General features: G+C 45.6%; 1 protein-coding gene across 1 annotated transcript in view; it reads right to left on the bottom strand.

Moving 5' to 3' along the window:
• Positions 1-3,078, bottom strand: part of Hs3st2 (heparan sulfate-glucosamine 3-sulfotransferase 2) — an 81,519-nt gene extending 78,441 nt beyond the window's left edge. Inside the window, exon 1 of the mRNA XM_026392170.2 lies at positions 2,594-3,078. Within this exon, the coding sequence (XP_026247955.2) occupies positions 2,594-3,078 (485 nt within the window). The remainder of the gene's footprint in view (positions 1-2,593) is intronic.
• Positions 3,079-14,635: the final 11,557 nt, after the last annotated feature.

Below are 14,635 nucleotides of genomic sequence, written 5' to 3'. Positions count from 1 at the left end.
TTGGAAAACACAGTCTGCCATTATGGGTATGAGGATCCCTTGATCATTTCCACCCAGATAGGCACTGTGGCTTTATTGATGGCAAGATGTGTCATGAGCAAGGTGGTGGCAGAGAGAAGAACACCCTGTCACCCTCCATACCTAATTGATGGCATTCAGAAAGAAAAGCAGGACATGGATTTTTTAAAGAATCTCAGAGATCCCCATCATTTCTGCCATTAAGGCATGTTACTTGAGTGAGACTGAAGGATAAGGCACATTCTGAGAAATGTTCTGGAGATGATGGAAACAGAATCCAAATGGGCAGTATCACCTTCTGCACAAATGGTGATCCCCATGGAAACCCTTGACTCTGGGGGGTGTCAATTAGCAACTGAAAGAAGCACCAAACACACATCCCTTTCCTGATTGCTGGAGGCTTCCCAGCCTTCCTGGGTAAGAGATGAGCACAGCAGTTATGACCAGACCTCTGGGCTAATTATTCTTTTAGAAATATGAAGGAATAAAGGGCGGTGGGGCAGGGGGGGAGTAGAGAGAGAAGCGGAGCTGTCAGTGTGCTTGATGTTAAATAAAACCTACCAAGACTCAGCTGAGAATTTTAGCAGAATCCAAATGTGCTAGGGGAAGAAGGAAAAAAAAAAAAAAAGGCATGGCTCCCATCTCTAAGGTTCACAGCTAAGCTGGCTTAGAATCACACATGCCAAGGTTAAAAATAAAAAGCAGCCATCCCTGAATGACACAGGCTCTGAGAAGGAAGACTCAAGTATGTTTGGAGGTGGAGGAAAGAAAGGGGGAGGAGAACCTGGGTTCAGAATTGAGGTGCTTTTTGGAGGACACATCACCGAAAAGTCAGATGCTCAAAATGTTGCTGTTTTATTCTTAAAAGGTACTTCACATGGGCAAAAAAAGATTTCATCATCATCTTCAGATTGTCCATCGAGGAAACCCTGGCGTGCATTTTAATGTGGCCGTGGCTGACCCACTCGGGCTGGGTGCTGCTATCTGGGCATTTGCCAGGGTGGACTGGCTCAGTCAGTGTCCTCATACACCTAGATGGGACACACCAGTGGTCTGGTCCCAGCTCAAAAAGCACAATGGGCCATCAGCAGGGGGCCCTACCTGCCACTGTATGCTACTCATTCCACAAACCAGATAAAATGGTGCTGGGGCCACCCACAGGCCAGCAGTCCTCTGTGTGGCTCCACTGCAGACAGACTGTGTGTCTGCTTCCTGAGGATAGCATGTGACCCATCCCTAGCCCCTACATCACAACCACCCCAGGCAGAGGCTACTTGGTAAAGGTGACACATTGACCCTTAGTTCCCTCTTCTTGCAAATCCAGGTCTTCCTATGATGAGTCCCATGAGTCTAGTGAAATTGTCCCCTGTCCAATATGCTTATAACCTCCACTGCCTAACGGGCTTACTTTTATGAAAATAAAAGAATTAGCCTCAGCTACTCTTTCAGCTACCAGATGACCCCTCCACACTATGCAGATGTCTCCAGAATGTCTTCAAGAGGTCAGTAAATGTGAGAATTCTGCAACCATATGTCACGGGGAGTCCATACATTACACCAACCCCAGGGACGCCCTGACTTAGCCTATGTGTGTTGATCCTACACTTCTGCACCACACAGGGTTTGGAAGGGGGACGGTGCTACCTTATAGAAGACTCATTGTATGCTCAGAAATCCCCAGGCCTGGGTAACTCTGGACCCTGACAGTGCAACACAGGAGAGGACAATCTACTATGTCTCTCCACCCTGTGGGAGACTCCAGTCAGCCTTCATTTGAGGTGCCCTCCTGTATTACAAATTCCACATCCTGAATGCTAAGCAGAATTTCTACACCTTTAAAGCACATTAGCAAAGCATTTGGAAGCAGACAAGGCAAAATCCGGCTTCTCTGCCCACTGGGGTAGACCTGAACGAGGCTGGGAGAGTTGAGGGAACTTGCTCAAGCTAAAGATTCAAGTCCAGGCTTCTTTCCATTCCTCCAAGACCATGGACCCAGGTCAGACCTACTGCGGGGGGGGGGGGGGCGGTCAGCAAATATCTGGGTCTGCAAATGAGACTCCCTGAAGGTCTTTCTCATTCTTGAGACCTCAGCAGATGCCCTCTCATTCTGACTGAACCCTGGGGACCTCTCCAAAGCAGAGCCCCTACGGAAAGGGGTCTCTGCTTGACTTCTTCACAGAGTCATAGTACAGGGACGAGAAAAGATCCACCTAGGGTCAGGGGATAGGGCTGGGGTCAGGCAGCACGTGGTCTGCCCTGCCCTGCCTGTTCCCTGGGATCCCTGCTCCATCCGCTCTAAAGGCTGAACCCTGAGCCGGCCCTCCAGCTGGGGCATTGAGGCTCGCCTGGAAATCTCCCTTTCCTTACGCGGACAAGAGGGAACGCCCTTTGCAGTAATCCTGGGAAGTTCTGGATAAATCCTGCTAGAGCCCCTGACCCGCCACGCCACGCCACGTGTTGTCTGAACCCATCCATCAAACTGGGTGAAGGGAGGAGAGAAAACTCAGAGATGACTCCAAGGATGGAGGAGATGACTGGAGACCTGGCACAGAGAGAGGGGGTTCCCCCTCCTTACCTGTACCAGTCCAGCCCGCGGCCGTAGTTCCTGTCGAAGAAATGGGGCTCCGTACCCAAGGCCCGCACGTCCGGGTGCACGCGGATAAACTCCAGCACGGCCCGGGTGCCGCCCTTCTTCACACCCACAATGAGTGCTTGGGGCAGCCGTTTGGTACCCAGTTTCGGTGAGCCCGAGTGGTTGGAAGCCGAGAGGCGAGGGGCGGGCACGGCGGCCGCGGGCGCGCTGGGAGCGCTGGGCTCGCTGGGCGTCGGCCCGTGGGGATCACAGGGGAGGGACTTCTGGAGAAGTTTCTGGCCGCTCGGGCTGGGACCGCGGAGGCAGCGAGGCGCGCCTAGGAGCCGGCTCCGGCCGAGATCGTCGCAGCAGCACAAGAAGCTGTAACACAGGTAAGTGCAGGAGAGCGAGAGCGTGAAGGCGAAGAGCAGCCTGCGCGCCCTCCGCGGCTGAGGTGGCCCCGCACGGCCCAGGACCCTATAGGCCATGGCTCCATGGGCCCGCGCCGGGGGTCATGGTTTCCGAGGGGGCACCTGCGGCGGAGCTGCTGTGGCCCTGCGTCGCCTAGAGGGCTCGCATGGCTCTGCCCCGGCAGCGTGGGTCGGGGGTCGGGGGCGCCGTCTTCTCCGGGCGCTGCTGGCTGGGGCGCGCACCGTGCCCCGGGATCCCGGGGGCTGCGGCTCCTCGGGAAACAGGCGGCTGCATTCCCCACATCGCCTGGTCCTAGGCGATGGGGCTCCGGGCAGCAGGGCGGCTCCTGGCGCTCCTCGGCTCCTCTGTGCGCCGGGTACAGAGCGCGCCCAGCGCCCGAAGCCCCATTCCCGACGCTCGGAGCGCGGCGCACGGAACGCTCGGCGGCCGCGCGACTGTACCGGCTGGAGGGCGGACCGGACGGTGGCGCTGGCGCCGGCCGCGTTCCGGCTCCTCGGGAAATGCCGAGCGGAGCGCGCTGCCGGCTCTATTTAAGGAGTCGCCTGACGTCAGCCGCGCGGGTCCCCCGAGCCCGCACCGCGCCCCGGGACCTGGCCCGCCCTCTGCTCCTCCACGGTCTCACTCCTCTCGGGGACACAGTACCCCAGGCCCTCTCCAGGCAGGCCGCTCCGTGAGGAGCCTGACCAGCGTGGGGCGGTGATGGAAGGGTGTCTTAGGTTCATCGTGTACTCCGCCGGAAGGCTGGACATCCCCACCACACTGACCTCCCGACACCGAGGGGTAGAACCCAGACTGCGCCAACATCCAGTCCAGACAGAACTGGGCGCAGACGAAAGCACCCCTACCTACCCCGATGCGTGGTTCCACACACGCACCACAGACGCAGGAGCTCCTTGACCCGGACACACCCCCACATCACACTAGGGGATGGGATGGAGAAGAACCCTAATTGTGGCTTAGAAATACGCGGGGACACACCCCCTCCCCCGCCATCTCGCCACGCAGACACTCAGAGCCGGGAATCGGACATCGTGCAGTGCGCGCACACACACGCCTGGGACCCGGAGGCACTCTGTAAATGGGATGGGTGGAGGAGCGGAGCGAGAGCGAGATTCCGTGACTACTCATGGAGCTCCTTAGCCCCCCGCGCGCTGACTCACACCCAGGCGGCTCGCTCTGTCTCACACCCGCGAAGCACGCACCTCCACCCCAGTCTCACTCCACCTCTCCCAGCGCCTGCAGGCAGAGCGAGCCCCCAGAGCCGCGGATTCCGTGCCAGGCAGATTCCTCTCTTAGCGGTCGCCCCCTAGCGGTATACTGCTCCCCGGGGAGTTGTCCAGGTCCTTAAGGGGTGGGTAGGGTGTTCTGGGCTGCTTCGTGCCGTGGATCTGAGAAAGGAGGGAACAAAGGACAGAAAGGACTTATTCAGGTCCAATTCCACTTTGAATGATTCCTAAGCGACAACCGCAGAACCACTGTCAGTGACCATGCCCAGAACAGGCTTGAGTGATTAGCCCCGTACTGGGAACCACACATACCGCAGAATTGGAACCCTGCGGAAGAACAGACCTGAATGGCCACCACTGAAAACGTGGCTGAGCTGACTGTCTCTCAACGAAGCCAAAAGACGGTGCAGGGTGTTTCCAAAGTGGTGACCACTGCCACTCCCATGCTCTGTTCAGGCTGTGACTGACGTCAGGGCATAACCTGATCTTAAGGACATGTGGATTTTAACTCAATCCAGGAAATATTTTGTCCCCAAACCAGGCATGTCCGTAGGGACCTTAGATCATTCCCTCTACTGTAGATAGTAATCATGGTTACCAACTTTTTACAGAGCACGTGGCACATGTTAACTGGTTTAATATTTACTACCACCTATGAGTCTGTTACCTTTGCTCTCACTTCATTTTGCTTTCTTAGTTCTAATAATAGCTAACATTTATCAAGTGCTTGTGTTGTGTCTTTAATGTGCCAATCACTTGACATGCTCTCTACATCATTCATCTTTGGAGATAGGTACAATTCCTAATCCACAGTGAAAAGGAGGTTTAATGAATACATTCTCAGTAAATTTGGCAGAGCTGAGATAAAACCCAGGCAGTCTGGCTCCAAGATCCAAGCTCTTAATTACAGTGTTCCGAAGCCCCCTTATCTTCCTTTGACCCTTATTCACATAATGCCATCCAAAGCTCCTGACCTGGATGCCAACGAACTTGTCTTTCATAATCAGACACCTGGGCCTGAATGAGGAATTCCAGGTGTAACTGAAAAGTTCAACAGGACCCTCGCCTCCTTTCTGCAAACTCTATTCCTAGTAATACCACCTAAGACCCCATTATCTTTTTCTGGTGGATCCATCACATCATGAACATCTCAAGCTTGTAGCCAAGTAACCTCTCTCAGTTCTTCCTTCAAGTGCTGCTGATTAAGGCACATCGACCCCATACTGTTTTTTGTACAGTGGGGCTTTTTTGGCTCCAACATGTAGGTCCTTACACATTTGACCTGATTAAATTTTATCTTGTCTCATCAGTTAACTGCTCCAGTTTTTAAAAGGAGGAAAAAAAAAAGTCTACTTGAATCTCAGGACATGATGTAGCCTTCATATATTCAAAAAGAAAAAGTGGAAAGATCACATCCCACTTTTACCCTTGATTCCAGGAGTACTCTGCCCTCTTTTGAGCCTCAGTTTCCCTGGCTACAAAATAGGGACTTAGGAAAAACCCTCCAGAATCTTATGGGGTTCTGGTAGTGTAATTCTCTGCTCCTGTGATTCCATTACCCAAAGCATGAACCAGTCTTCTGACATGTCCTCTCCACATTTGATTACAATTTAATTAATTCTTCACTCAAATTGTTAATAAAAATGTCAAAACAAATATGTTGAAAGGAGTTCTAATATCTACTTTCAACAATTTTTCACATCATGAACCTGTTATTTCCTGCAAGCCATTGTTAAAATTGCAAGGTTAAACATAGAGTAATCCACTCTGACAAGTGCTTTTTTTTTTTCCTAGAGAAAAACACGGATATGGTTATTTCTCACAATTTCGTGCTCAACTGAATTTTAAAATTATTTTAATCCTTGAACCCATAAAATCTGAAATTCCCAGATACGCCAGAACCAGGCAGGTTTTTTTTTCTTCCTCAAATTTCCAACCATGATAATTAGGTAGTTGACATACCCAAATCCTTCCACCACCACCGCCACATAACACCTGGATCATTTTACAGGAGCACCATGATTCTCCTTTGGGAGTATCAGGTAGGATTATGTTGAGTTGTGGGGTTTGTCAAATAACAGTCATTAAACAAAATACATGTTTATTTTTCTATCCCATGAAAGTGATCGACGGAGGTGATTCAAGGATGGAATAGAAAGCTCCACAATGTTAGAAAACAAGTCTCCTCCTATCTTGCCGTTCCACGGTGTGCTTTTTTTTCTTCCAAAGTCACTGGTATGCTAAGATGCCATCCTGTTCACATTCTGACCATCAGTAAGAAAGAAAGAGTTAGAGAAAGCCATATTTAAGAGCCTTCCTTGGGAAAAATCTGTGTTATTTCTCACCCATCTTCAAATGATCACAATGCTGTTGCATTTCTGTCTTCAAGATATCCTTCAGAATGTGTCTTGATTTGGGGTCTCGCCATGCCTGGCTAAACCTTGGAGCTTTTTGTTATCAAGGAAGAATTTATGAATGATTATAGAAGGCAACTAGTAATCTCTGTCATTGTTTGGAAAAAAAAAGTTTCCCCCCTGATTTTTTTCCCCACGTGGGTTGTGTGGCTTGAGCCCACTTCAAAGAGAGCCTATGATCAAACCAGGTGCCCTCATTCTATAATCCTATTTCATTGATTGACAGTAACTCAGATCTTTCCAGTGAGAATCAATCACAGAACTTTGGTTGATGCCCTTTTTTCTTCTTTCTTCGTAGACGATGACCTAAGGTCTAAGGTCAGCCTGGCCCTTCCAGGGATCATCTCTGCCATCGAGGGGGGAGATCCTGAGAATGCAAAGAGGAAAGTGAGATCCCTGAGTATCCTGTGAACTTTAGAATCTAGCTATGCCAAAAGCACATCCCTGGACTTTCTTGCTCCTATTGATTAGTTCCCTGTTAGTCTCCACTAAAAAATAACAAACAGATTAAAAATAAGGGTTTTTCCCCCCCCCTTCAAATGCAGTAAGGAACATTTTAATTAAAAAGTGGTGGAGGCGAGTTGGGGGCTTATTCTGAAGTATATGCACGGAACAGGACTGGAACCCTTCCAAATTCGAGATCACTGTAAGATCAAGCTACTTTGTTCATTGTCTTTGCTTCTCCTTGTGTTTTATTTTTCTTTTCACTCTTAACTGTCATTTTCTCTCTGTTTTTGAGTCAGTAAGGGTTCCTGATTTGTGAGCAAAACAGAAACTGACTTTGGCTATTATGAGCAAAAAGGAATTTTTGGATAGCTCACACAGGAAAAGAACTTTGGTAGATCACAGAATTAAGAAGAAGTCTGGAGCACTGGACTCAGAAACCATCACAGTCTCAGAACACATGTCTTTCTCTTGTCTTTCTCTCTTGGAGTCTCCATTTCTCTCTTGCACCCAGTGTTATTTTTCTTCCTTCCCACTCTTGTATGGAAGACCTTGAATTTGAAATTATGAAACAGAAGACGTTTTCTTCCCCTTGATGCTTTGGACCTCATCAAGCTTTATTATTCAGTTTTATTTCAGTGTAACTTTTGAATCTTTTCTTGAGAGCAGAGTTTTATAAAATGTGAGAAAATGTCCCAAAAGAAGGTGACCCTTATAGGGCAAAGAGCAAAGAAGTGGAGTCACATGATCTGTAGGATCCATGAGGTGCCAAGTTCACTCTGAGCCACGAGGGTGTGCACGAACATTCCACCTTTAGATGAGAAATACTTTGGCTGATGCTCCATTCTCTGGACCAAATCATCTGAGAGCAAAATTTCAAGGGGCTTCCCGGTACTGCCAGAGAAAACAGGCAAATATAGAAGACGACAGACCATGGACCATCTTAAGGACTTTGTAAGATTGAAAATCCTTTGTCTTTCTCTGTGCTGTCGCTATTGTTATTGGTAACAATCATCATCGTGATCATGGTCATAACAGCACCATTTATTGCAATACTTGCCCCACACCAGGGACTGGGCTCAGCATCGAGATGCATTGACTACTTTAATCCTCTCAATAAATGAATAAATCTATAATGCCTACCATATTGATTTATTGAGAGGATTTATTGAACCCATATGATCGTATCACACCTGTTTGACGATCTGGCCTTCCTAGACTCTCAACTCCTTGGGGGAAGGGGCTCAGCAGCTGTTTCTACCTCAGCCGTCTGCTGAGTTTGGACTGCATGTTCATGTTGGAATTCCCTTGGTTTCTTTATCTCTCTATCTTTGATGGACCGCCGAATACTACCCCCACCGAGGCTTCCAAGGAAGAACTAATATTTCATTTCAAAGTGCATCCAAGGCGGATTATTTGTAAAGTCGGGAAAGATTTTAAGTCTGTTCAGTTGCATAATGATATAGCACCCCTGACCTAAGTAATGTTTCTTTGCCTCTCATTTTCCTTAACCAAAGAGAAGCAGATAAGAGCGACACCATGGGTATGTCACTCCCAATTCATCAAATTCCCCCAATACAAATCTTTGTGGCCTAGTAGGAGATGAATGGAAGAGTATACAGCTACAGAGGAAAGCAGAGGAAGATAAATTTGTCGGTTTGTACTGACTTTTAAAAAGCCTTTTTAACATTTTTATTATACAGGTAATATATCCTTGATGTCGAAGCAAATAAAAATACCGAGAACCAAAAAATTAAAATCCCAAATCGTCACACCCAGAATTTTGTGAATATTCATATATTATTAATATAGCTAATATTTTACTTCTAAGCCTTCCAATAATAAATATATTCATTGTTTATGGATCATCTCATGCCTACTGTTTTGTGAAGTTTTTTTTTCAGTTCACAATATCATTAAATACAGACTTACAGAATTAGATTTTTTTTTTTTTTAGAAAGAGAAAAATGACTTTCTATCCAAAATGCTAGACGTAAAGATGGTAAGCCAGGAGCCTCAACAAATGGAGAAAAACCTAACCTTCTTGTGACTCCATTCAACACACAGGAGTCAGCAGAGTGACGGCGAAAAAATGAGCCCTGATCATAATGTTTGAACCCCTGGATCCAGCTTTGCCTAAAGCTGTCTTTTCAAGAGGCCGTAAAATATGGTGCTTAGATGTGCCATTTGCCAGGTTCAAATCCTGGGCTCTGCTTCTAGGATGAAACAGGATAACAGATTCAGTGCAACTTAAAAAACAGCCTGGTTATCCATAAGTCCTCAATGAACATTGGTCCTTATTGTGCTGGAAGCTTTTCAATTATATCTGTCGATAAGTTTTCTTTTTGGCTTAAGTCATTTTGATTGATACAGACAGACACTTTTCAACTGTCTCATCCAACTTGAAAACTGTATTGACAACCAAATAAGATGGATCTTGTTCTCAGAAATCACCCAAGACCCCTCCTGTTTTGAATCCAGTGGATCTCCCTGATCCTTTCAATGTTGCTAGGGAAGTAAACAAGTACCCTCTTTAGACACAGTTTATGACAGGTGTCCAATAATTTCTTACTGGGTCAATAGGTAGATCAGACTCTCAGACACCCCCTTTGCCTGGAAGACAACTTGGTGTAACTGATCTTAAAGGACTGAATTGTTTGTTTATTGATCACTCTTCCTTGTCTTCTGTCTCTTCCCGATTCAGTCTGAATTTCATGAATAAATAGGATAATCACTTTTTGCTGAGATCGTCAACTCCCTTGACCCTCTCTCACCACCGTATTTCCTGGTTACAATCAACTCCCTTCCTACTCTGTGCTTGCACCCACGCAGCTGAGCTCAGCGAATGCAGAAGCATGATGACTACTCCCACTTCAAATTCGTCACTTCTAATCTCAAGTGGACCCTTCACACTTCCTAGCAATCACACTACATTTTCTAGTCCATTCACTCCCCAGTATTCCTTTGTGAGTGTTTAGTACCGCCCATCTGTTCTCGAACCTCTTATCCTCCCTTCCCTAACCCATCTGCTGAGGACCTTGCTACCTACTTCAGTGGTAAACAGAAGCAATCAGAAGAGAGTTTTCCCTATCTGCATCTACCTACATGTGCTTTATTTTTTTTCTCCTATTAATACGGTATTATCATCTGTGTTTTTAGAAAAGACCAACCCCTCTACGGTGCATGTATCCAGTCTGTCCTTCTCTAGACCTGACTCTAGCAGTCCTTCCCTTTGTCTCCGCCATCATGAATTTTCCTCCTCTCCACTGGATCATTCCCATCAGCATTCAAGTATGGTGTTATTTATTTCTTTTTAGAAAGAAAAGAAACTACCTTGTCTTGATCTCACCTTTGCCTCCAATGACTGCACCATTTAGATTCCTTCCTTTACAGCTCAACTCTTCAAAAAAGATCCATTGACTCCTCCCATTGGCCCTAGAGACAGTCCTGGCTGGTCCGGCCTTGGTTCAACCTCACCTCCAGAACTGTTCTCCTAAGGTCACATGACTCCCATGTTGCAACTCAATTTTTTTTGTTTGTTTGCAATGCTGGGGATGGAACCCAGGGCTTGGCCCAGGCTAGGCAAGTGTTCTCCCACTGAGCTACACCCCCAGCCCCTCGACTTTTTCTTTCTTTCTTTGGATCTGAGAGCAAATTCTGTTCACTCGTCCCTTAAAATACACACTAAATTTGGCCGACTCTCACCGTCTCCTTTGCATCATTGTGGTCCAAGTCACCATCCTTTTTCATCTAAATCACCCCAGGAGCCACTGTCAGTAATTCTTTTTCTCTCTCTGTTCTTTTCTCTCTCATCCACACTCTCCTTTGGATTGGATGTTGCCAGGTAGCTGAAAACTACATTTCCCAGAATCCTTTGCAATTGGCTTCTGGTTAGGTTCACCCAAGGAGAGGTCCTGGCAGGAAACTAGAAAACAAAAGGGAAATATTAGGTCCTGCTTCTAGAAGTGTCTCGGATGACATTAGCAGCAACAGCAGGGATATGGGTTCCTGTTCATACACAGCGTGGTGGTTGAAGTGGGCTTTCCTATTGTCTTAGCTGCACAGAACTAATAGGCGTTGGCTCTGGTGGTGTTAAATAAGAGAACTTCAACTTCTCAGACAGTTTTGGGGCTCAGGAACCTGCAGTGATAGTGGGAGTGTGACCTCCTGCTCTCTGCAGAGAGGATGTGGCTGTGGCTCCAAAGGCAGCTGTAACAGTATCACATGCCCCATGTGTTAGAGTGGTCGGGGGCTTTGAGAGCATCATGTTCCCTTCTGTCTCCTGTGGTTATTAATTTTCAAGTAACTTTGTCCTTCCCTTTTGTTCCTCCAATACTTCCATCGCTTTGGGAACCAGTTCCCTCTATTAAATTCTTTTTGTTTGAAATACCTGGAGTGGTTGGTTGTGTTTTCCAGAGTAGACCTTGATTATTATAGCTCCCTAAAAGGTCCTCCTAAAAGGTCCTCCTAAATACAAGGATCCCTCAACAAGAGGGATCCTTGTATTCAAAGTCCTCCGTGGTTTCTAATCTCATTTAGAAGATCCATCATTGGGTCCAAAGCCATGTTAATCTGGTAAGAAGTCTTCTGAGAAAAAAAGCCAAATTAATACCACTAACTACCTAGATCATTCCCCTCCACCTTCCCCAACCCATACCCACTCTTCTCAAGCAAGTAGCAGGCTCAGAATGAGACATAAACCAGAAATGAGACATAACCAAAAAGATCTGGCAGGGAACCCATGAATAAATACTGTGCAAGAGGATTATTCTTTTTTCTAAAGGAGAAGCCAAATGTATTGATACTCATAGATCTAATTACACATGAAAAACACTCAGAGCTACTTTTATTTCAGATTATTTAAACAAAACATGTCCTAATGAGTTAGAATTAATAAAGCATGATACAATTTGAAAGAAGAGAGACACACCAAATTTCAGTGAATTTGCTTTTAAAAATCATTGATTAATCCTTTGTAGAGAGGTTTAAAGGATAAATCAAATCATTTATTTTAAAGAAAACCAAATAATATCATGATTACAAGGTTTTCTAAATGTGCTTCAAACTTGCTGCATTTGGAAATTTTTAATTTCATACCGAGGATGATTTTAACCTCATTTCCCTCAGTTCATATCTACATTCTACCCCTTCCCACCACTCTGTTTGAGGTCCCCTAGTGTGGAGTTCATCTTAATTTCCTATAGAAACAGTGAGTAGAGAGTCCATTCTTGGGAGTCCAATAGCTCAGCCTTTTACCTCTTTCCTACTTTCCACAGTACCTGATACTTCCAAGGACTGAGCCTTTTGGGAATTTTCTGGGGTAAGATTTCCTGTTTTAGGCATGAAGTTGCAAACTTTCTTGGGTCTGCTGTGTCAGTTCCTGCTTCCAATTTTTTTTATAACTTTTTAAAATCTCATATTTGCCGCTGTGTCCTCTTACCTTTTAGCCCTTGTGATGAATCCCTGCATTTCATTCCTTTAGACATAGTGGGGTTGTGGAAATACAGTGTATGTGACAGAGAGGTTCTGAAAGGACCTATTGCATCCAAAGAGAATGTGCCTTTGACCATTCCCCAGAATTTTTAATGCTGGCTTCCTCTCCCCCAAGTTCCTAACATTAGCACAATTTCATAGTCTAATTGCACTCTTTTTAAGAAGCACTTTCATGTATAGAAAAAATAGGAAAACCTTAGCATAGTTTGCTAGGGGTTTTTAGGGCAGTGGGCATATATGATTATGGTGTTCTGCTACTTGATTTTTTTCCTACCTCATGTTCATACTTACAGATTTAACTCCGTCTCTGCAAAATATTCCATCACAGTTCTGATGCCCCCAGTTGTTTTTCTTATCTATTTATTTACATATCATGGTTTATTTTGCCATTTCACAGTTAGTGGATACTTGGCTTTATGTCCATTAGCATGAACTTCAACTGCATTCAACTGAGAAACCCAAAACAACAACAGTTTGAATAAGGTATAAATTTATTTGTCTTATTTAAACGAAGTCCCAAAGGACACAGTCTGGGTCTATATGGCAACTCCATTGCAGATATCAGGCACCTGAGCTTCTAGCTCTCTGCAGCTTTGAATGTGTCCCATCTCTTTGTGGTTGAGCATGGCTGTTCAAGTTTCCGCATTCACATCCCCCGCCCAGGTGCCTGCTGGGAGGGAGGGAAATAGGTTACTCACTTCCTTCTCAGGAAAATTTCCCAGAAGTCTACACTGTTCACTTCTCATTGGGTAGAATTTAATTACATGGTCACAACTGGCTGCAAGGAATGCTGGGACGAGATCTGTTTGGATGAACAATAATGTTAATAGGTTCTAGTGTTTTGAAAGAGAATGCGGATGTTTGAAGGCAGTTAGCAATTTCTGCCTCACTGTTGTTTAAGCTCTAGTTCTTACAACAAGTAAAAAAAAAAACCCTTTTTAGTACAGGGATCAATCAAAATATCCTCAGTCATTTAGAGCAGATCCTGGTCCCAGGGCTAGGTGAAACTCCCAGGAAGTCTCCTGTTCCTATAGCTAACTCTGTAGTTGCTGGATCACAAGAGAGAATGGGGCTAGGAAAAGGGTGGCCCAGAGAAAGAGAAGTCAAGGGCATTTTCTGGACATCAGGGGAGGGCTACCAAGATTTTACCAGCCTTAGATTCCTGCTTATACTTATTCTGACGGTGAGTACCTTGGAGTATTTCACTGAAGTAGATTCACTGGGGCACAGGGTATGATGTGGATTTTTTTTTAATGTTCTTTCTTTTTTTTAATTAATTTTTTATATATGACAGTAGGATGCATTACAATTCATATTACACATACACAGCACAATTTTTCATATCTCTGGTTGTATACAAAGTATATTCACTTCAATATGTGTCCATCATATTCCACCATCATTTCTAACCCCCTGCCCCCTCCCTTCCCCTCCTACCCCTTTGCCCTATTTAGAGTTTGTCTATTCCTCCCATGCTTCCCCTCCCCACCCCACTATGAATCAGCCTCCTTATATCAGAGAAAACATTTGGCATTTGTTTTTGGGGGGATTGGCTAACTTCACTTAGCATTATCTTCTCCAATGCCATTCATTTACCTGCAAATGCCATGATTTTATTCCCTTTTATTGCTGAGTAATATTCTACCATGTATATATGCCACATTTTTAATCCATTCATCTACTGAAGGGCATCTAGGTTGGTTCCACAGTTTAGCTATTGTGAATTGTGCTGCTATAAACATTGATGTGGCTGTGTCCCTGTAGTATGCTGTTTTTAAGTCCTTTGGCAGATGGCATCACTATACCAAACCTTAAACTATACTACAGAGCAGTAGTAACAAAAACAGCATGGTATTGGCTTCAAAACAGACTGGTAGACCAATGGTACAGAATAGAGGACACAGAGACTAACCTCTAAAATTACAATTATCTTATATTAGCCAAATATACCAAAAATATACATTGGAGAAAAGATAGCCCCTTCAACAAATGGTGCTGGGGAAACTGGAAATCCATATGCAACAAAATGAAATTAA

This window comes from Urocitellus parryii, chromosome 9 (assembly GCF_045843805.1).
Source record: "Urocitellus parryii isolate mUroPar1 chromosome 9, mUroPar1.hap1, whole genome shotgun sequence".
NCBI classification, from domain to species: Eukaryota; Metazoa; Chordata; class Mammalia; order Rodentia; family Sciuridae; genus Urocitellus; species Urocitellus parryii.
The sequence above is the reverse complement of the archived record's forward strand: the minus strand, read 5'-3'. Positions and strand labels throughout refer to the sequence as shown.